Source organism: Colletes latitarsis, chromosome 3 (genome assembly GCF_051014445.1).
Source record: "Colletes latitarsis isolate SP2378_abdomen chromosome 3, iyColLati1, whole genome shotgun sequence".
Taxonomy (NCBI): Eukaryota; Metazoa; Arthropoda; class Insecta; order Hymenoptera; family Colletidae; genus Colletes; species Colletes latitarsis.
Window position 1 is genome coordinate 33759569 of NC_135136.1, and position 18911 is coordinate 33778479.

Here is an 18911-nt window from a genome sequence, read left to right on the forward strand (position 1 = left end):
ACGTAAACTTAACACTACAAAATTGAAAATTAAGTTTTTACGAATAAGCATTTCTTATTGAAAAAAATAATATTAATAATTTGTTAACATTGACATTATCATGATTTATTACTTATTGTTCCTGATATTCTGCTTATTATAAATTTAAACTGTTAGTCTTTATCAATTTGTTATATTATTAAAGTATACTTACTTATACACGAATAAAATGTCAGAAATCGTAATTTACACTTTAAATTTATTTATATTAACAATATTTTAAGAATTGTGACTGACTTTGAGAAGTAAGATATTAATCAAAACTGTAATAAAGTAAATGTAAAATTAATAAATATATTAATGCAAAAATATCTGTAGTAGAAGGAAAGTTATGTTACAGGGAATAAATAGTTTAATTTTATTTTAATGTACAAAATTACTCATACTGTACAACGATTATATATATATGTATAATAAGTATTACAAAAGAAATAAGATTATTGGGATATTATAAATTTTGATACAAACTATATAATTTCGTTTAGTTATGATATTGTTATAAAATATTACAATATTAAATTTATATTCAAAAACATTTTTATTGTATTGTCGATTGAGTATAGGTAAATGTTTAGTATTTCATTAAAATAAATGCATCCTATGATTTATTCATATGTTTTGTTAGTGTTATGTTTCATATCCTTAAATCAGTTTTGTAGCTCAATTTACAACTTATACAATATAGATTGTGAAAGTTGAATATATCTATTAAGTAAAGTGTTTCACTGCATACTTTGCAATTATATTCATGTGATACATGATTCCACAGTTTTTTTAACAGCATCACGAGCATAAGGTATATAAGACAAGGAATACCATGTCATTGCCAATGATTGGATAATTATAAACAAAAGAGCCAATCCAGGATTTTTTAGCTAAAAATATGTATATTAAAAATATTACCATTGAAACAGAACATATTATAAATGTTTACTTTTTCTATACTCACGTGTAAAGCTGCAAATAGTGTCATTGTGATTGTAACAAATACTAAAATAGTTGCAATCACTCTTGTTGCTGCAAACATCTTTTTTAATTGATTGCATGGACCCATTAAAAAGCATGTGCTACAAATAGAATAAAAAATGTTTTCCCTTTAAAGTAATTATAAACCTTACGTAAAATTTATTCATAAAACTAAAAGGGTTCCTGGAAAAATAATTATACACAAATCTGTTGTGAAATAATTTTTATGAAACAAATTTTTTTACAACTTATTGGATAAATTCAATTATTCGCTTGATTGTGCTATGAAAAAGTTACCTCATGTAAATAGAGTAGAGTACTAAACTATTCAGTTTAGTTTCAAAAGAGAAAGGAAAATTTATCTAATTGCTTAGATAAAATGATTAAATATTTTATTTAATGTTAATATAGAAATATATTATTCTACCTTGCTAGTGAGATGACATTTCCTAATGTATAGAATACAGCAAATACAGTAAGTCCTTTATTTAAGAATAAAGCGAACGATCCAAGGAAGGAGCATAGAATACCAACAATAAAACAAATAGCAAAACCTTTTATCCGAGTGGACCAACTCAATGTACTTTGGTCCATAATCTATAAATAAAATATTCTTTAATTAAGATTAAATTAAAATTAAAACATTAAAATTACTAATGATGAAAAAATATATAAATCCTACGTAGTTTTTAAGTGTATATCCTTACCACAAAATCTACATCAGCCTTCCACTGTCAATCGTGAGCATTCAAAATAATTATTTTATACAGCATAAAAATAATATGTAATAAAACTAATGTTATTAAAAATTAATTAATATTAATTACCTGAGTAATAATACCGCTTTCTTCATCACATTGATCATTGCCACTTAAGGCTCTCCTTAGTTTATCCATTTTTACTTTAAATTAACTGGAATTTTCAAGAAATAATACTTTATCTGTAATACTATTGTAAATTAATACAATATTGTTCCTTCATAAAAACATGATTCATTTAAATGTTTAATTTCGATACGATAGTAATGATAAATTAACTGATATTAATACTAAAATACACAACAAACAGTAGATTACGTGTTATAAGTAGTATAACGTTAAACAGTTTCCTCGTACAAAAATGAGGCGTATTAATAATATAGTACACTACATAAAGCAGCTATTCCTTTACGAGATTTTATAATGCGGTTCACTAAATATTATTGAGTACATCATGATCTTTTCGAACACAAATACGTAAAAGCATTTAGAATGTTTTCAAAGGCATCGAGTGATGCAAATTAGAATCAGGTTTAAAATGTTCACACTTTTGTACTAAAGCAGGTTATCCGTTGATGGATGCAATGATGATACATACGTAAGTGTGTGGTTAAATTGTTGTATTGTATATATATATAAGTAATAAATTAAATTCAACATATGCGTAATATTCATTCTAATAGGTAAAAAAAAAAATATAACTTTTGCTGCCTGAAATTTTTTAATATAAATGACGTTAACCTCATAATTTTCAAAAATTAAATATTTCATATTCGTACATATATAACATACACATTTATGATAATTTTGTTTATTATATCTTAATAAAACAAAAAACCAACAAATACAAAATTAAATAAAATTTATATATATTTTACAGAATATTGTTCTATATTACAGGCATAATACATAGTAGAAAACATTCAAAAATAATTAAACGTATTTTGTGAATTAGATGAGATTTCATTAATATAATCTGCAGCTTCTTCTTCTTCAATATCTCTTAATACAGATTCCATATCAGTAAGAGATAAAGATGCCTGTACCTAAAGGAACATTTTTTTAGTATATTTAGTACCATATAAAATGTCAATATAAATTATATTTTAATAACGAAATGTATAGTTTACATCAATGTAATTTAGAAGAAGTAAAGATGGACTTGAAGAAGTCTGTTGAAGTGTATTTAAAACGTATTGAAAATTTAAATGTTTTGCAAGCTTCTTCCATCCTTGTGTTTTATCTAGAATAACAGATAATTTTTCTTTTCTTTCATTATTTAACCAGTTTATTTGTAACTCCGCTTCTTCTACTTCTAATTTAGTGGAAACCATGCCCATTTCATTTGCAACTTCGTCAGTCTGACCAATAAGAAGCTGTAAAATCTTTACAAAACAAAAATATGTTTTAGATTTAAAAGCTATATATACGTAATCTTCTAACACGAGTGTATACAAATAATGTAACATAATTTACATCTGGTTTATTTGTAGCCAAATCAAATGATGATTGTCCAGTCGATTCTTCTGTGTTTTCATTTTCATTCTCAGAGTCAACTTCCACTTTTATATCAACTTGGCATCCTTTCCATTTGTCCACCTAACAAATGTGTCAAATAAAATATATTCAATATATTAACCATTTTTGTGTTAAGAAGTGCAATCTCAGAGTTTTACGATCACCTTTAACACTGAAATGGTTAAGCATTTGAAATTGTGTGATAAAATATTTTTAAAAAAAAGCACATACATCATTTGACTCTCGATTATGATTCTGAATGTGTGGATCTGCGCCATGTTGTATTAACAATGCACATAATTCTTTTGCTCTTACTCCAGAATATACAACTGCAGTATGTAAAGCAGTATTTCCACTAAAGTTTCTCTTATTCACAGATATATCTGTCTGTGATCAAAAAATATGTTCAATTTAATTAATACTTTATTTTATGATTACATTGCTCTCATATATTTTTTTTCTAAAATTAAGTAAATAATTGGGTTTAAAAAAGTGACATTGTACCTTTTTAAGTAAATACTCAACAATGTCTTTATGTCCGCCTTCTACAGCTATATGTAATGCTGTTCGACCATAAGACATGTCAGTGTTATTTACATTAGCTCCAGCTCGAACAAGTGAGCATACTGCATCATATGATCCTGCTTCTGTGGCAAGATGTAATGGTGTCCATCCAGCATCATTACAAATTTCAATATCAACTATCTTTTCTGCCAATAAGGCATCGACACAAGCACCAGCTTGAGGGACTGGAATATACATATATATGGTTGATTGAACTTCAATTCAATTCCTAATAATTTAAATAACTTGACACTAATTTAACTTACTTCTTACAGCAGCATGTAATGGAGTAGATCCATGTTCGTCCGATCGATTTGGATCAGCTCCAAGCATGAGTAATGCTTTTGTAATTTCTGGTTGATTTTGTAAAACTGCATAATGCAATGGCGTCTAATAAATGAAGTGTTATACAGATTAGAATAATTACATTATAGTAATATACTTGTTTAATTGAATTTTAATTTTAAATAAATATATTTAAATATTTTGTTAAATATTTACTTTTCCAGAACTATTCTGCCCATTGACAAGTATTTTACAATCTTTATCAGTGCTTATCAACATTAAAATATATTTGACAATATCACGTTGGCCATATCGGAGTGCTGCGTGTAATGGGGAATCCCCATAGGAGGAGCGATCTTTAAGTAACTTTTGTACATGATCTTTCATATTTCTTGAATCCATTTTCATACATCTTACAGCTTCGATAAGTATGTGTTTAGGGAACATTGAATCCGCTTGATACTAGTTAGTTAAAAAAAATATTAAAAAAATAAAATGTTAAATTTTGAAGAAAAGGAATACATACTTCCTTACATAACGGACCATCGTGAGCTAGCATATTCTTGTCATCTGTGTCGATAAATTGTTGATATGCTAGAAGAGTATACAATTAAAAGTATTTTAATTTATACAGATGATAAATTTCATACTTACTATCGAAATCCATATTATTAAGAAAGTCCATGAACTCTGATGATGAACAACCCTCAGACAACATCTCTCTTAATTCTTTAGAAGTTTCTCGACTGTCGTTACCTAATATTCCTGATGTATTTCCCATTTCAGTATTATTAAAAGTTGATATTATATGAGATAATTCTGCACTTCCTGAATAGGATATTCTTTGACGTTTCTTGCCTGGAAATATATCATTTTTAATCCCATTTTAATTGTGTTTATATACATAACTTACCTATAATTCTATCACTTGGTTTGTAAGTAAATTTTATTGGTTCTGAACAATCTGCATCAGATGGTCGCTCTAATTGTATAAAAACCTCTATTGGAGAAGTAATATTAAGATCTCTGTATGGTGGAGTTCTAAATAAAAATTAAAAATATAATATAAATAATACTGTATTTAAAAATGATTTAGTTATTGTAAATGTTAAATTACCGAAATACAATTGCATATTGATGATGTACGTCCAATTCTGAAAAACGTCCATACGCGCTCCAAATTTCACAATCATCTTCATTTACCTCAAAAAATTTTATCCGAATATTCTCTACAGTAGAAAAGGAATTAATCAGAAAATGACGTAAATTAGTTACTTCTCTTATTAATTTCTAACATAACTTTTATTAAAAAGTATACTTACTTTTTCCTACTTTTTCTACAAGTATAAATACTTCTTCTCCTCCTTCAACACTGCTGGTATATTTGTCAATCCTACATATTTTAAGTTCTCCTGTCAACGCACTTTCTAATAAATTACAAACATTTTTGTCAACATTTATTTCGTCAACTTTTAACTAAATATAAAATATTTCTTCATGTATGCTATAATGTCTTACTTACTAAGATTATTAATAGCATTTGAGTAAACAGGTTCTGTTATTGGTCTCATAATATCATGTTTATCCAAAATAAATGCTTGAAAACATAATGCAACACTATTCAAATTCACACATTTTTGGAAGTATTCTGCATCAGCTTTGATCTTTAAAATCAAGTGTTTATTAAAATAAAAGCATATTTCTGTACTTCTATATAAATATATACTATAATAACTAATACGGTAAACACAAAATAATTAACCAACTAATGAAAAAAAAGGTTGGAAACAAATATAAGAAAATAACATACTTGTGCTTCTTCTCGAGTGCTAAGAGTTGCATTTATGTTCTTCCATCTCTTTTTTTCTAAAGCATCCATACGCATCTTTCTTACAAGTTCATCCCTAATATGCTTCTTTGCTGTATGTATAATTCCCATTCCATGAAATCTAGATATTATATTACAAAAGTAATAAAGAAAAATAAATTATTATTAGGACTAATTTAATTAAATGTAATTTTATACAACTAACAGATAAACAAGAAATAACATACGTTGCAGTGAATCCAGTTTCACAAGAAACTTTAACATGATGTGGATCATCAGAATCAATGCCATCTTTTCTACGCACTAATCTATGAGCATGACGTATTCTTTGACCTCCATCAGATGTAACCAGTGTACAACGTATTACTGCATTTTCCAAGTAATTATGTAGCTAAATAATACATTGAAATCATTTATCAACTACTCAAGAAATTCTAATGGATTATTTCTTTTTGATAATACACATATACATACTTGAACTGTTGGTGCATATTTTTTACGACCATTAACATTATTTGAAGCTACCAAGCTTCCATGTGTTCCTATCATCTCTGATTTGTATCGAAATCTAAATTTTTCAATTGGTTGCTCTAAAATTGTTATATGTGGTTCTCCTAGTACTGAAAAAAAGAAGTTTGAATATTCTTGAATAAAAACACTACTAATATAATTAATACCTTGTAATGATGATGAAGCTGACATGGGTGAACCAACACTTGCAGTTCCTTGAGATCCATTAAATGGACTACATAGACCTTGGCTATTCATTGTCTGTAAATCTTTAGTACAAAATACATATATATATATATGACAGAACAAAAAAAAAATATATATATATGTACTTTTATTGAAAATACAGACAAACATATTATAGGAAATTGTAGCAACTGTAATATTCATACTTAAAAAATATTCTAACACAATAATTAATGTACCTTTTTATGCATATGTTTCTAAAAGAAGCAAACCTCATAATTTATACTTTTTTCATATTTAATACTTTTAAAGTAAATTAAAATAGAAAGTAAAATTACTACAACATCAATAATTTTATTAGATCAATAGCATTATTATTACTTGATTACGAGTTTTACTTCATGAATGTGTTGCAAACTTGACATATCAACATTATAATCAAACTGTTTGACATGTCCACATTAGAATCAAACTGAATTATAGTATGCTAGTATAATAAAATAACACATATTTACAGCTGTTTTTGTTTAGTTATAACTAATATGAAATATATAACGGTTCATACAAAAAACATTATTAATAATTACCATGTCCATACGGAAAATAATCCTGGCTTTCTGACACATTTTGTAAAACCATATAATTTTCATAAACTTCGGGCATTGTGTATTTTTCAATAAGAAACTCTTATACAATTAAATAAAAGCTTAATATTTAAATTATAATGAAATTGTCAAATAATAAACGTTAAATATTAAATTCTTATGCAGAAACTTTTAAAAGTTAAACAGCGAACTGTCACAATCATGTAAGATCCTTAAGACGATCGCGTACTCACCAAACGTATTAACTTATCTTGATAATACGTCAGAATATAACCTTGATTACAGAAGTAGGTTTTTCCCCGTATACATCAAGTTACATATATATATTATTAACCAATCATTCTTCACTAACAAATTCACCGCAGATAAAGGATCGTAACAACAATTACAAAGACCCTGATCATCTATATTAAAATTGTTTTACTGTATCTTAGATATTATCTTGATTTCACACAAATTCATTAAATTAATATTAAATTATGATTTGTGTAATGATAATATAATCTTAAATGATAATTTATTTAATCTCTTTTAATTTCACACATACATATAAACTAACTCTTCAACGTCGTCATTGCATTGCGTGTAATACTGCAAAGTATCGTTAGAGGTAGCTGAATGCAAACAAAATGTCTGTAAAATAATAATAATTGAAACATGCATGAGGGGTGGGGTTTTATCTCATGATTATGTACATATATATACATTAGAAAGGCGAGTTACATATGTCTCTGATTGCTGACATCGTGTTACACACTTGTACTTTACTCAGAAGTATACTGCTGTCTAGAGTGATTTAATTGTTAAATGATGTCGGTGAAAAATCAAAAAATTGGAATAGTTGGCAGGTAACGAGTTCAATTAAATAAAATGTTATTAAAAATACATATAATTATTTTGTTTTCTAAATTGCAATTTTTTTTAAATGAATTATATAGTTATTTATATACTAATGTGCTACGTTCATACATGTAATTATATTTGCATATAACAAGAATTATTTATAAGCGGTAACAATTAAAATATAAATTTGACATTAAAAACAGAATCGATCAATTTCATAATAGTAATAGAACCTTTTGAGATTAATATTTTTTAGAGATCAACATTTATGTGATATTAATTGATAAAGCGTAAGTGTTTTTTTATCAGATATCTTTTTATACGCGGTAGATTAGAAACTTTTATTTTAATTATTTGCTTTGATTTCCCCGGAATAATTCAGTGTAAAATTCCCTTCAAGGTCAATATAACATCCAATATTTCCATTGAATATTAATCACAGAAAATAAAAATAAAAATTACATTTACTTGCAAGCTGATTTTTAATTGACATTAATTTCAAAAAATCGAATAACCGATGTTTTGAATTAGTTCACCATTGATAAGATAACAGCGAAAAAATAAAACGATAAATTGTAGAGTTACATAAATCTCTTCACTTGTATTATTACTTAATGCAATTTATAATTATAAAATGTGTAAAATATAAAAAATAATTTCGAAGACATGAATTATAAATGAAAAGAAAACAATAAAAACTACGATAAAATAATATCGATGATGAATTTGTATAATATTATTCCATTTTAATTATTATTTTAGTGGCTTAATCGGTCGCAGTTGGGCAATGCTTTTTGCTAGTGTAGGATATGAAGTAATTATTTATGATATTGTAAATGAACAAATTAAAAAAGCCCTTGAAGATATTCAACAACAATTAAAACGACTTGAAAATGGCGGCCTTTTACGAGGTGTACTTTCTGCGGATCAACAATTTAAGCTAATCAAAGGTTTACTTATATGTTTGAAATTACTATGTATCCATATACAAAAAGCTGTTCGTAATATTACCAATAATTTAATTGTTCATTTCAAAATATTATTAATTAAATATTAAAATATTTTGAATAGGATCGTCTAATTTGGCTGAAACCGTAAAAGGGGCTAAGCTTATTCAAGAATGTGTTCCTGAAAATTTACCGTTAAAATTAAAGGTTTACGATGAGCTTGATAATGTAGTCGACGATAAAGTAATTTTGTCTTCATCAACGTCCACATTCCGTCCATCTTTGTTTAGTGAAAAATTAAAACATCGTGAGCAAGTAATCGTATCGCACCCAGTATGTACACGTTTAAAAAATAATACATTCACCTTAAAAATGTTTTACAAGCAGTTAAACATTTATATTACTATGAACATAGGTGAATCCTCCATACTATGTACCGCTCGTAGAAATTGTACCTGCACCATGGACTCGTGCTGAAATACCATTACAGACGAAGGCTATTATGACTGAAATAGGCCAAACACCCGTTGTGCTTAGTAGAGAAATTGATGGTTTCGCGCTCAACAGAATACAGTATGTAAATTTTTGTTCATATTAACCCATTTTAATGTAAGTAACTTTATATCTATTATATAAAATTAATCTACACCTAGATATGCGATCTTAAACGAAGCATGGAGATTAGTAGCTGATGGAGTATTGAGCGCAAAAGACGTAGATGCAGTTATGAGCGAAGGTCTCGGAATGCGATATGCATTCCTCGGTGCTTTTGAAGCTGCGCATTTAAATGCGGAAGGTAAAATTATTTCCTAGGCATTGAAAATAAACGTTCGAAAATATATAATATAAAAATATGAAATATTATTGATCTAATTTTCTATCTAATATTATCTAATTTTTCATTCTTTCAGGAATGAAAAAGTACTGCGAAACATATAAAAATTCAATGTATAATGTCAGTATGACATTTGGTCCAGTTCCTAAATTCGAAGGCGAGATGGCGGAACAAATAAGTAACGAACTGAATCAAATGTGTCCATTGGATAAACTTCAAGAGAGACGTGCGTGGAGGGACGAAGCTTTGACAAAATTGTCTTTGTTAAAGAAAGAATTGAACAAGAAAAAATAAAAGCATGTGTTGAAATTATTTTATGTTAATATGCATTTAATTAATGAAGTTTAAATAAAAATTGTATTTCTACAATCAGTTAAGAATATCAAGAGTCGTTTGTTTCTTTTGAAAACTAACAAGGAAAGGACACGAAATGTCGGACTTCGATTTTAATGTAGTGTTGCAGTTAAGTCAATTGCCTTCTATTGGCGCTCACATACTACAGTCAATCGTCTAGAAGTGTCGCGACCTGGTGTAGACTATAATATACAAAATCGAAATTGGACAGTTCGTATCCTTCTCTTATGTGACTAATCGAATATCTGTTCAGTCTAAGGCTACTTTAAGATATGATTATATTACCTGGTCGAGTTTCCTTTTACACTGTTTTCTTTAGAATTTATGCCATGTTAAAAGAAAATTGAAAGCAATGAGGCACATATTGAATACGACTGTACAGTTGGATTAAAATTAAATTTCCTAGTTTAAAATATTTTAGGTAAAATTGAAAAATAAATTGTTTAAATATAAAGTTTATTTTATTTATATTGTATCAGAATTTAACGTTTTCCTCCAACACGTGGTGCTGCCTTTTGTGTTACTTTTGCAGCTTTATGTTTTGGTGCAGTTTTTGCTTTGGGAGTAACAACAGCCTTCTTCGTTGCTTTTGCAGCTTTTTTCTGTTCCTTTGCAGCTCTGAAATTAAATGATTCAAATAAATTAAATTGAGTATTGGATATGTAAACTATAATACATACAATATTATTAAATTTGTGTGAACCCGCAAAAGCCAGACAGTGTGAATATATAACACAATTCTGGGTGAAGCAGTCCATTTAATTTAAGACATTCTGAAATCCAACATGATATGAAATATCACATTAGAGGAACAGATGTCTATAATATTAATTTTTAATTATATTCAAATTATGATAAACAAAGTTACACTTTATACATATATGAAAAATTTGACAACAAATCATACTTACTTAATTGCTTGTTCTCTCTGAGCTCTACGAATTTCTGGTTTCATATTACGTTTTGCCAAGATATCTGTAAGAGATGCACCAACAATAGCACGTTGGAATTTTTGAGTACGTCTTGTTCTCTTCTTTGCTTGTTCTTCTTCTTGGCCCTTCTTGTGTTTCCGTCTGTAACATAAAATTACGTTTAACATACCTGCTTTCTACTTCTAACAATTCTCAAAGAAATAAAATAACATTACCTGTATAGAACAGTCCATGTGACTTTTCTAGGATTGCGCCTCATTAAATGTGCAGATTCACATTTTGAGTTTAAAAAAGTGAATGTCTAAAACATCAAGAGGTTAAGATTGACAGATGAATATTAACTAAATAAAAAGTCAACGTTGCTTAATTATGGAAAGAAGAATTTAATATTATAACAACAAGCATATGTAAATCGTGTTGTACCTACTTTTCCATCCACTTTAACCATGGTTTTCCCATGACCGGGATATATTTTATATCCACTGTATGCACAAAGACCGATCCTGGAAAGATTGACGACATAATCATGAAAAATATTTGAATAGTGTAATTATTCTAACACATTGAAGAAATTTTTAATGATTGCACTACAACGGACGGATATTTATCTCAAAAGTCTTCACTTACTTCATATTGAATAACCACGAAAAGACGGATTCGACAAAAATGGCCGATTCCAACCAATTTCACACACGTTCAAACGTAAATTACGTAGTACCAATATTCTGGAACTAAAACTCTATAATCTGAGTAAAATACAAATAACTATATCCATACTTATGAATTGAAAATAGTAAATGATATGAATAACTAATAATGCAAAAGAAAACAAATACCTATAATTTTACGACTTAAATCTAAACTGTAATGCACTCGAATTTATAATTTCTTTTATTATCTATTAGTAGTTTTGTAAAGTTGAAGACTCTGATTGTCACACTGTTTGATTGTTCACCAGTATCACCAGCAGTGAGGTCAAATCTGGCATAATTGAGTGCATCGACGTCGACATTAGTAACGACGAACTTCTTTAGCGTTTAACAGAGTAGTGGGAAAAGCAGACATATCCTACCGTAAGAGCCATATGTTATACTAGGTCAGTACTTCATGCACCTTCGGGAAATTGATAAAGAACGAGAATAAACCTTTCCTTCTTGCTCTTGAACAGCTGTGTTCGGCTACCCCTGTGAAAAATTTTAATGGGAGATTCTAGAAGTCAAAATAAGACGAAAATCAAGAATATTAATTTGTTGATGGAGAATTCGTTAAAAAGTTATTAACGTTTAAAGTTCCGCCCGCACTGAATTTTTTTCTAGAAAATGGGTAGGATTTCGGGGGTAGGTCTATTCACCAAAAATTATTGTAATTGACCCCCGCAACTGAAAATAATTTTTTTAGAACGATTTGAAAAATTTTTTTTTTGTCGAAAAATTTAGACACCTACCCCCTATCGATTTTTCTTAAAAATTCGTTTTTGATTTTTAGTAATTTCATTTGACGCCCTACAGAAAAGTTGTGTTATACTTTTTTGTAGGTACCCATGAGCTCTACTTCAGAAAAAAGTTTCATACAAATATATTCACTATTGTAGGAGTTATGGCTGTTTGAAAATTGGACCATTTTTATGGGGTTTTCCTCATTTTACGGGGTCAAAGAACAACTTTTTCATTATTGTTAGAATTTCTACATATTCTACACCAAAATGCGCGTAGTTTGCTTTTTTAAACATTAAAATCGTCCAATCCGTTCAGAAGTTATGACGTTTTAAAGATTCGCATGAAAATTCGGGCAGACATTTCTGGCCAGAAATTATAGTAAAAAAAAAGTAAAAGTACTAAAGTAAAAAAAAAAAAATTCGAATCTAATTAAGTTACTCAACCATTTTTCTATACATTACTTCATCTAATTAATTAGTTATAAACAATTTCTGAAAGCTATACTTATTTATTCCAATATTGCGCCAAAAGTGACAAAGTATCGCCATCTATCGGAATGTTAGAGGAAGTATCTAGAGTATTGTCCCCTCACCCCCCAAGGTTTGGTGCACACGAATAGTATCGCCATCTAAGAACAGGTATCGAACTAAAAAAGTTACAGCTACCCCCACTCCTGCTACTCCTGATACACAGTATGTACCTTGATTATTTGTTAATAACTCCTTTTCTGAGAATAAAATATGAACTTTTAGAATCGAAGAATATAGTATAGACTCTCGGCAACATTCAAGGATACTATTATAATTTTCACACCTTCTGGAATTTTTTCTAGAAAGTGGGTAGGACTTCGGGGGTAGGTTTGTACACCAAAAATTATTGTAAAATTATTTCGCCTAAATTTTTCGGCGAAATTGAAAAGTTTCAAATCGTTCTAAACAAATTATATTCAGTTGCAGGGGTCAATTACAATAATTTTTGGTGAACAAACCTACTCCCGAAATCCTACCTACTTTCTAGAAAAAATTCCAGAAGGTGTGAAAATTATAATAGTATCCTTGAATGTTGCCGAGGGTCCATACTATATTCTTCGATTCTAAAAGTTCAAATTTTATTCCCAGAAAAGAAGTTATTAACGAATAATCAAAATACATACTGCGTATCAGGAGTAGCAGGAGTGGGGGTAGCTGTAACTTTTTCAGTTCGATACCTGTTCTTAGATGGCGATACTATTCGTGTGCACCAAACCTTGGGGGGTGAGGGGACAATACTCTAGATACTTCCTCTAACATTCCGATAGATGGCGATACTTTGTCACTTTTGGCGCAATATTGGAATAAATAACTATCGCTTCCAGAAATTGTTTATAACTAATTAATTAGATGAAGTAATGTATAGAAAAATGTTTGAGTAACTTAATTAGATTTGAATTTTTTTTTTTTACCTACCCCCTGTCGATTTTTCTTAAAAATTCGTTTCCGATTTTTAATACCTTTCTTTGACGCCCTATAAAAAAGTTATCTAATATTTTTTTGTAGGTACCCATGAGCTCTACTTCAGAAAAAAGTTTCATTGAAATATATTCACAATTGTAGGAGTTATGGCTGTTTGAAAATTGGTCCATTTTTATGGGGTTTTTCCCATTTTACGGGGTCAAGGACCAACTTTTCGAATATTTTTGCGATTTATACATATTCTCCACCAAAATACGCGTAGTTTGTTTTTTTAAACATTAAAATCCGTGAATCCGTTCAGAAGTTATGGCATTTTAAAGATTCGCATGAAATTTTCGGGCAACATTTCTGGCCATAAATTACAGTTTCGATTAGGAATTTTTTTCTCAAAAATGCGTAGGAATTCGGGGGTATGTATATTGATAAAAAATAATTGTGATTAACCCCTGCAACCAAAAATAATTTTTCCAGAACTATTTGAAATTTTTTAATTTAATCTGTTAATAACTTTTTAATGAAGCCTCAATCAAGAAATTGATATTCTTGATTTTCGCCTTATTTTAGCCTCTAGAATCTCCCATTAAAATTTTTCCCAAGGGTAGCTGAACACAGCTGTTCAAGAGCAAGAAGGAAAGGTTTATTCTCGTTCTTTATCAATTTCCCGAAGGTGCATGAAGTGCTGACCTGGCGTAACATGTGGCTCTTACGGTAGGATATGTTAGCTTTTTCCACCACTCTGTTAAACGCTATGGAAGTTCGTCGTTACTAATGTCGACGTCGATGCACTCAATTATGCCAGAACTGGCCACATTGATCACCAGTGTGGTGGCAATAATAGTTAAAAGGAAAATGTATTTCAGTCAGAGTTCATGATACCTATTTATTACAAAATTAGAGGATTTGTAACTATTATTAATCAGTAAAACTTTTAATGATATCTGACTTCTGAATTGAAAACCTGTTTCATTAATATCTGTTGTAACTGGGGGAAGAAACCCACGTGCTAGATGAATTATGTTTGAGGTTACAAGGTTGAAAAATACTGAACTTGTGGGGTTTGCCCACCCCGAAGAAATAAGCGATAATGACGAAGAAAATGAAATTACAAATATCAAAAAGAAAGTATGTAAAAAGTCAGGAGGGTTTCAGTCTATGGCTCTTAGTTTTCCCGTCTTAAAGGGAATATTGAAACGTGGATATAAGTTACCCACACCTATACAGAGAAAAGTAAGTCGTTAACTAAACTAAATAAATTGTATCATAAATGAAATAATTACCGATATTTATTTAAACATTGTTTATTGTAGACAATTCCTTTAGCCTTAGAAGGTCGTGATGTAGTTGCAATGGCTAGAACAGGTAGTGGAAAAACAGCTTGTTTTTTAATTCCTTTGTTTGAGAAACTTAAGGCAAGACAAGCAAAAGCTGGTGCCAGAGCTTTGATACTATCACCTACTCGCGAGCTAGCATTACAAACACTAAAGTTCATAAAGGAATTGGGAAAATTTACAGGCTTAAAAGCATCTGTTATTTTGGGGGGTGATAGTATGGAAAATCAATTTAGTGTGATTCATGGAAGTCCTGATATATTAGTAGCAACACCAGGCAGATTTTTGCACATATGTATAGAGATGGATTTACAATTGAACAGCATTGAATATGTTGTTTTTGATGAAGCTGATAGGTAAGGATAATATCTTTGTTATTATATCTAATTTTCATTTAATAGTACAAAATTTGTTACAGATTATTTGAAATGGGTTTTGGTGAGCAAATTAATGAAATTGCAAATAGACTACCAGAGTCACGGCAGACATTGTTATTTTCTGCAACATTACCTAAAATTCTGGTAGATTTTGCGAAAGCTGGGTTAACAGATCCTGTTCTATTACGTTTAGATGTAGAAAGTAAAATACCAGAAGAATTAATACTTTCATTTATAGTATGCCGTCCAGAAGAAAAATTGGCAGTACTATTATGTTTATTAAAAACTGTTATTAAAAGTGATTCTCAGACAGTAATATTTGCAGCAACACAACACCATGTTGAATACATTCATCAGGTATACAAATGGAATATATGTCTTGATTTTTGATAAAATATTTATCTGAGATCTAAGACTTTCACTGCCTAAGTTTATACACGAGTTCATGGCTTCTAAATAGATGCCGTGTCTCTCTTCTTTACTAACGTTGCAGTTTACATCTTCAGGGTTGAAGGCTCTGGTTTGAGGTCTCCTATTTTTCGGAAGTCCTTATATAGCGGTGTAATTTAATAGATCGGCTGATCTATTAAAACTCCGCTGATTGGCTGATGCATCGTTCTGGATGAACAACCATCGCTATACGTACAAGGACTTTTGAAAAACAGGAGACCTTAAACCAGAGCCTTCAGCTCTGAAAATGCAAACTGCAACGTTTGCGAAATGTCGGCAAATTGCTGAAGATAGATAAAGTGTTTATCCGGAAGTCATGAACTCGAGTAAAAATATTTATTTCGTTTTTGTAGATTTTTCTTTAATCAACAGGTATTGGATAAAGCTGGGATTTCTAATACGTTTATTTATTCAAATTTGGACCCATCAGCACGAAAAATAAATGCAGCTAAGTTCCAAACTTCTAAAGTTAGAGTTTTAATAGTAACAGACGTTGCTGCTCGAGGTCTAGATATTCCACATTTGGACAATGTAATAAATTTTAATTTTCCTGCAAAATCGAAACTTTTTGTACATAGAGTAGGTAAGTAACTACATTATTATTTGTACTCTGTAAAAGTTTCATAACGCGTAATCAATAATTTTTTTAACAGGACGTTGTGCGCGAGCGGGTCGAATTGGAACTGCTTACAATATTGTAGGTCCAGATGAATATGCTTACCTTATAGATTTACATCTTTTTCTCGGTCGATCGTTACGTATTATTCCACCCTCAGGATCTATAGAAAATACAGAGGGTGCTGTTGGCAAAATGCCACAAGCAATGGTAGAAGAAGAACTTGCTGAATTAATAAATTGGCAAAAAAATTCCACAGATCTCGTATGTGCTTTTAATATATTGTTAGACGAAGTTGAACGTTATCAAGTTTACAGTCAATATTTGTATTTTAATTAGAACATCTTCTTTGTATATAGCAAAATATGGAACAGGTTTGTGATAATGCATATAAACAATATATCAGATCGCGACCAGCAGCATCGTCAGAAAGTATTAAAAGGGTAAAGGAGTTGCATATTGGTGAAGCAGGTGTTATACCAGAATATTCTGACGTTTCTTCTAATACTACGAATTTATTGTCGAAAATAATGAGTTACAAGCCACAAGGAGTACGTATATCGTTTAAATTTACGTAGATTATGTTACAGGTAAATAAATTATGTTGTTATTAAATTTCAATGTTTATGTGCAATAGACGATATTTGAAATTGGAGCGAAAGCATCCTCTATTGACTATCAAGTTATGAAAACAAAACGGTCGCAACATAAACAAGATATCATAAATTTTCATAAAAAAGCGGAAGAAATGGAAGCAAAAAGGGTTTTAGAGGGTAACTATATAATAAGAAGAAAAGAACAATTTAATAAAAGTTATTATTTTAATAATTGACGATTTCATGTAGATCAACCTAAAAGGACGAATCTTCCTTCAAGTACAACTGATGAGATTAATGCAGCATTTAACACAGTGATTTTTCCAAAGAAAAGAAATCTTGATGATTTATACAAACCCTCTAAAAAGAAAAAACAATCAGTAACGCAGGACAAAGAGTTTTTCATTCCATATTTCGCCCCAGATAAACACACAGAAGAAGGGTAAGTAATCATATTTTTATTATAAAAAGAAATTATATTTACATGTTCCTTTACAGTTTGGCTGTTAATTTTTTCGACACGGAAGCAAATAAAGCACAATTGGATCTAACTGCAGATAATGAAGAATCTCAGCGCCTTCAAGCACAGATTAAAAAATGGGATCGTAAAAAGAAGAAGATGGTTACCATTAATAATGTAAGTGTACCTTATGTTATTGATAAATTAATAAATTTAGAAGTATTTCAAACCTATATCTTTTTCAAAGGATCGGAAAGCTAACAAATTTCGAACAGAGTCTGGTGTTTGGATACCTGCTAGTTATAAAACAAATCGTTATTCAGCTTGGAAAGAAAAAAGCAAAATTGACGCCACGAATGACTACGATAGCGAAGAAGAGCCTTCAGAAATGCAGAAACGTATGTGGACATAATATTTATATTTAATGCTGTTTAATATTTTATTATTTATTATATGTACACATTTATTTTGTTCTGTATAATTTAGTACGTACAACGGCTAACACACATTGGGCGCGTCACAATCAAAAACTTAAGGAAAAGATTAAAACAAAGAATGAACTGAGAACACCAGAACAAATTCTAAAGGCGCGCAAGTTAATGGAACGAAAACGTAATAGAAATGGCAGGAAAGGTCGCTCAGGTCGGAAGAAGAGTGGGAAAAAGAAACGATAGCATATGATTCCTTTGTATTGTGTATAAATTTATAATGACAAATACATTTTGCAATATATATAATATTTATTTTTAACATCGATTCTGTTTTATCCCCTTATTATTTTTACCGTGTATTGTTTCACAACTATACGGTTATTAAGAACTAGCTATTACTCATGGTTCCGTCGGCATTTTAAGTTTAAAAATTTTAATTTTCAACAAATTATGTTAAATGCTTTTGCTGTAAAAGCAAGTACAAGCGAAACGTGTATCCGTTTTTCCATAACGCGATAATAAATAGATACAATTATGTTCTATTTATAGTTAAGTACTTACTTTTATTGAGAAGAGATCCGACAATAAATAACCAA

At 29.5% G+C, this 18911-nt stretch overlaps 5 protein-coding genes and 1 non-coding gene across 9 annotated transcripts; 2 read left to right on the forward strand and 4 right to left on the reverse strand.

Moving 5' to 3' along the window:
* Nucleotides 1-383: 383 nt before the first annotated feature.
* On the reverse strand, nucleotides 384-2383 carry LOC143340666 (vesicle transport protein SFT2A). Of its 2 annotated transcripts, XM_076762887.1 has the most exons (5): nucleotides 1833-2383; nucleotides 1713-1736; nucleotides 1433-1602; nucleotides 989-1106; nucleotides 384-914 (listed from the first exon to the last, which is right to left on the reverse strand). In XM_076762887.1, exons 1-5 carry the CDS (start codon nucleotides 1899-1901, stop codon nucleotides 786-788), a joined length of 510 nt encoding a protein of 169 aa, XP_076619002.1. In that variant the 5' UTR covers nucleotides 1902-2383; the 3' UTR covers nucleotides 384-785. The 2 variants fall into 2 exon arrangements, with proteins under 2 accessions (XP_076619002.1, XP_076619003.1); XM_076762888.1 differs by lacking the exon at nucleotides 1713-1736 and having other exon boundaries at nucleotides 1833-2379.
* Nucleotides 2384-2549: 166 nt separating this feature from the next.
* Nucleotides 2550-7822, reverse strand: Rel (nuclear factor NF-kappa-B family member relish). Of its 3 annotated transcripts, none has more exons than XM_076762881.1 (18): nucleotides 7493-7822; nucleotides 6636-6737; nucleotides 6433-6578; nucleotides 6186-6349; nucleotides 5941-6079; nucleotides 5653-5794; nucleotides 5453-5557; nucleotides 5248-5359; nucleotides 5044-5171; nucleotides 4785-4988; nucleotides 4657-4724; nucleotides 4347-4592; nucleotides 4112-4235; nucleotides 3786-4030; nucleotides 3513-3668; nucleotides 3240-3362; nucleotides 2894-3148; nucleotides 2553-2809 (listed from the first exon to the last, which is right to left on the reverse strand). In XM_076762881.1, exons 2-18 carry the CDS (start codon nucleotides 6724-6726, stop codon nucleotides 2687-2689), a joined length of 2571 nt encoding a protein of 856 aa, XP_076618996.1. In that variant the 5' UTR covers nucleotides 6727-6737; nucleotides 7493-7822; the 3' UTR covers nucleotides 2553-2686. The 3 variants fall into 3 exon arrangements, with proteins under 3 accessions (XP_076618994.1, XP_076618996.1, XP_076618995.1); XM_076762880.1 differs by having other exon boundaries at nucleotides 7242-7822; XM_076762879.1 differs by having other exon boundaries at nucleotides 2550-2809; nucleotides 6433-6737; nucleotides 7242-7822.
* Nucleotides 7823-7949: 127 nt separating this feature from the next.
* Had1 (beta Hydroxy acid dehydrogenase 1) lies at nucleotides 7950-10256 on the forward strand. Its single transcript, XM_076762886.1, has 6 exons — nucleotides 7950-8107; nucleotides 8865-9052; nucleotides 9174-9382; nucleotides 9465-9622; nucleotides 9703-9845; nucleotides 9961-10256. Exons 1-6 carry the CDS (start codon nucleotides 8067-8069, stop codon nucleotides 10176-10178), a joined length of 957 nt encoding a protein of 318 aa, XP_076619001.1. The 5' UTR covers nucleotides 7950-8066; the 3' UTR covers nucleotides 10179-10256.
* On the reverse strand, nucleotides 8910-11889 carry Rpl24 (ribosomal protein L24). Its single transcript, XM_076762889.1, has 5 exons — nucleotides 11798-11889; nucleotides 11598-11673; nucleotides 11386-11471; nucleotides 11150-11311; nucleotides 8910-10856 (listed from the first exon to the last, which is right to left on the reverse strand). Exons 1-5 carry the CDS (start codon nucleotides 11800-11802, stop codon nucleotides 10721-10723), a joined length of 465 nt encoding a protein of 154 aa, XP_076619004.1. The 5' UTR covers nucleotides 11803-11889; the 3' UTR covers nucleotides 8910-10720.
* LOC143340772 (small nucleolar RNA SNORA79) lies at nucleotides 10930-11059 on the reverse strand. The gene has a single exon (XR_013079506.1). It is a non-coding gene; the product is annotated as a small nucleolar RNA SNORA79 (small nucleolar RNA).
* Nucleotides 11890-14806: 2917 nt separating the features above from the next.
* Nucleotides 14807-18620, forward strand: LOC143340670 (ATP-dependent RNA helicase DDX54). The gene is made up of 11 exons (XM_076762893.1): nucleotides 14807-15284; nucleotides 15365-15741; nucleotides 15804-16119; nucleotides 16585-16795; nucleotides 16866-17092; nucleotides 17188-17379; nucleotides 17466-17601; nucleotides 17674-17866; nucleotides 17923-18061; nucleotides 18132-18282; nucleotides 18371-18620. Exons 1-11 carry the CDS (start codon nucleotides 15072-15074, stop codon nucleotides 18556-18558), a joined length of 2343 nt encoding a protein of 780 aa, XP_076619008.1. The 5' UTR covers nucleotides 14807-15071; the 3' UTR covers nucleotides 18559-18620.
* Nucleotides 18621-18911: the final 291 nt, after the last annotated feature.

Bases quoted from the DNA above. Each gene is read 5' to 3' on its own strand.
- LOC143340666 (XM_076762887.1), bottom strand. From the start codon at position 1,901: ATGGATAAACTAAGGAGAGCCTTAAGTGGCAATGATCAATGTGATGAA. The intron at 1,603-1,712 runs GTAAGGATATAC...TTTTATTTATAG, and splicing joins AGGCTGATGTAGATTTTGTG to ATTATGGACCAAAGTACATT. The intron at 915-988 runs GTGAGTATAGAA...ACATATTTTTAG, and splicing joins CACTATTTGCAGCTTTACAC to CTAAAAAATCCTGGATTGGC.
- Rel (XM_076762879.1), bottom strand. From the start codon at position 7,317: ATGCCCGAAGTTTATGAAAATTATATGGTTTTACAAAATGTGTCAGAA. The intron at 5,795-5,940 runs GTATGTTATTTT...TTGATTTTAAAG, and splicing joins GCACTCGAGAAGAAGCACAA to ATCAAAGCTGATGCAGAATA. The intron at 4,593-4,656 runs GTATGTATTCCT...TTAACTAACTAG, and splicing joins ATGGTCCGTTATGTAAGGAA to TATCAAGCGGATTCAATGTT.
- Had1 (XM_076762886.1), top strand. From the start codon at position 8,067: ATGATGTCGGTGAAAAATCAAAAAATTGGAATAGTTGGCAG. The intron at 9,053-9,173 runs GTTTACTTATAT...TATTTTGAATAG, and splicing joins ACAATTTAAGCTAATCAAAG to GATCGTCTAATTTGGCTGAA. The intron at 9,623-9,702 runs GTATGTAAATTT...ATCTACACCTAG, and splicing joins TTCGCGCTCAACAGAATACA to ATATGCGATCTTAAACGAAG.
- Rpl24 (XM_076762889.1), bottom strand. The intron at 11,472-11,597 runs GTAGGTACAACA...TTGATGTTTTAG, and splicing joins TGGTTAAAGTGGATGGAAAA to ACATTCACTTTTTTAAACTC. The intron at 11,312-11,385 runs GTAATGTTATTT...TTTATGTTACAG, and splicing joins ACATGGACTGTTCTATACAG to ACGGAAACACAAGAAGGGCC.
- LOC143340670 (XM_076762893.1), top strand. From the start codon at position 15,072: ATGTTTGAGGTTACAAGGTTGAAAAATACTGAACTTGTGGGGTTTGCC. The intron at 16,796-16,865 runs GTAAGTAACTAC...TTTTTTTAACAG, and splicing joins ACTTTTTGTACATAGAGTAG to GACGTTGTGCGCGAGCGGGT. The intron at 17,867-17,922 runs GTAAGTAATCAT...GTTCCTTTACAG, and splicing joins GATAAACACACAGAAGAAGG to TTTGGCTGTTAATTTTTTCG.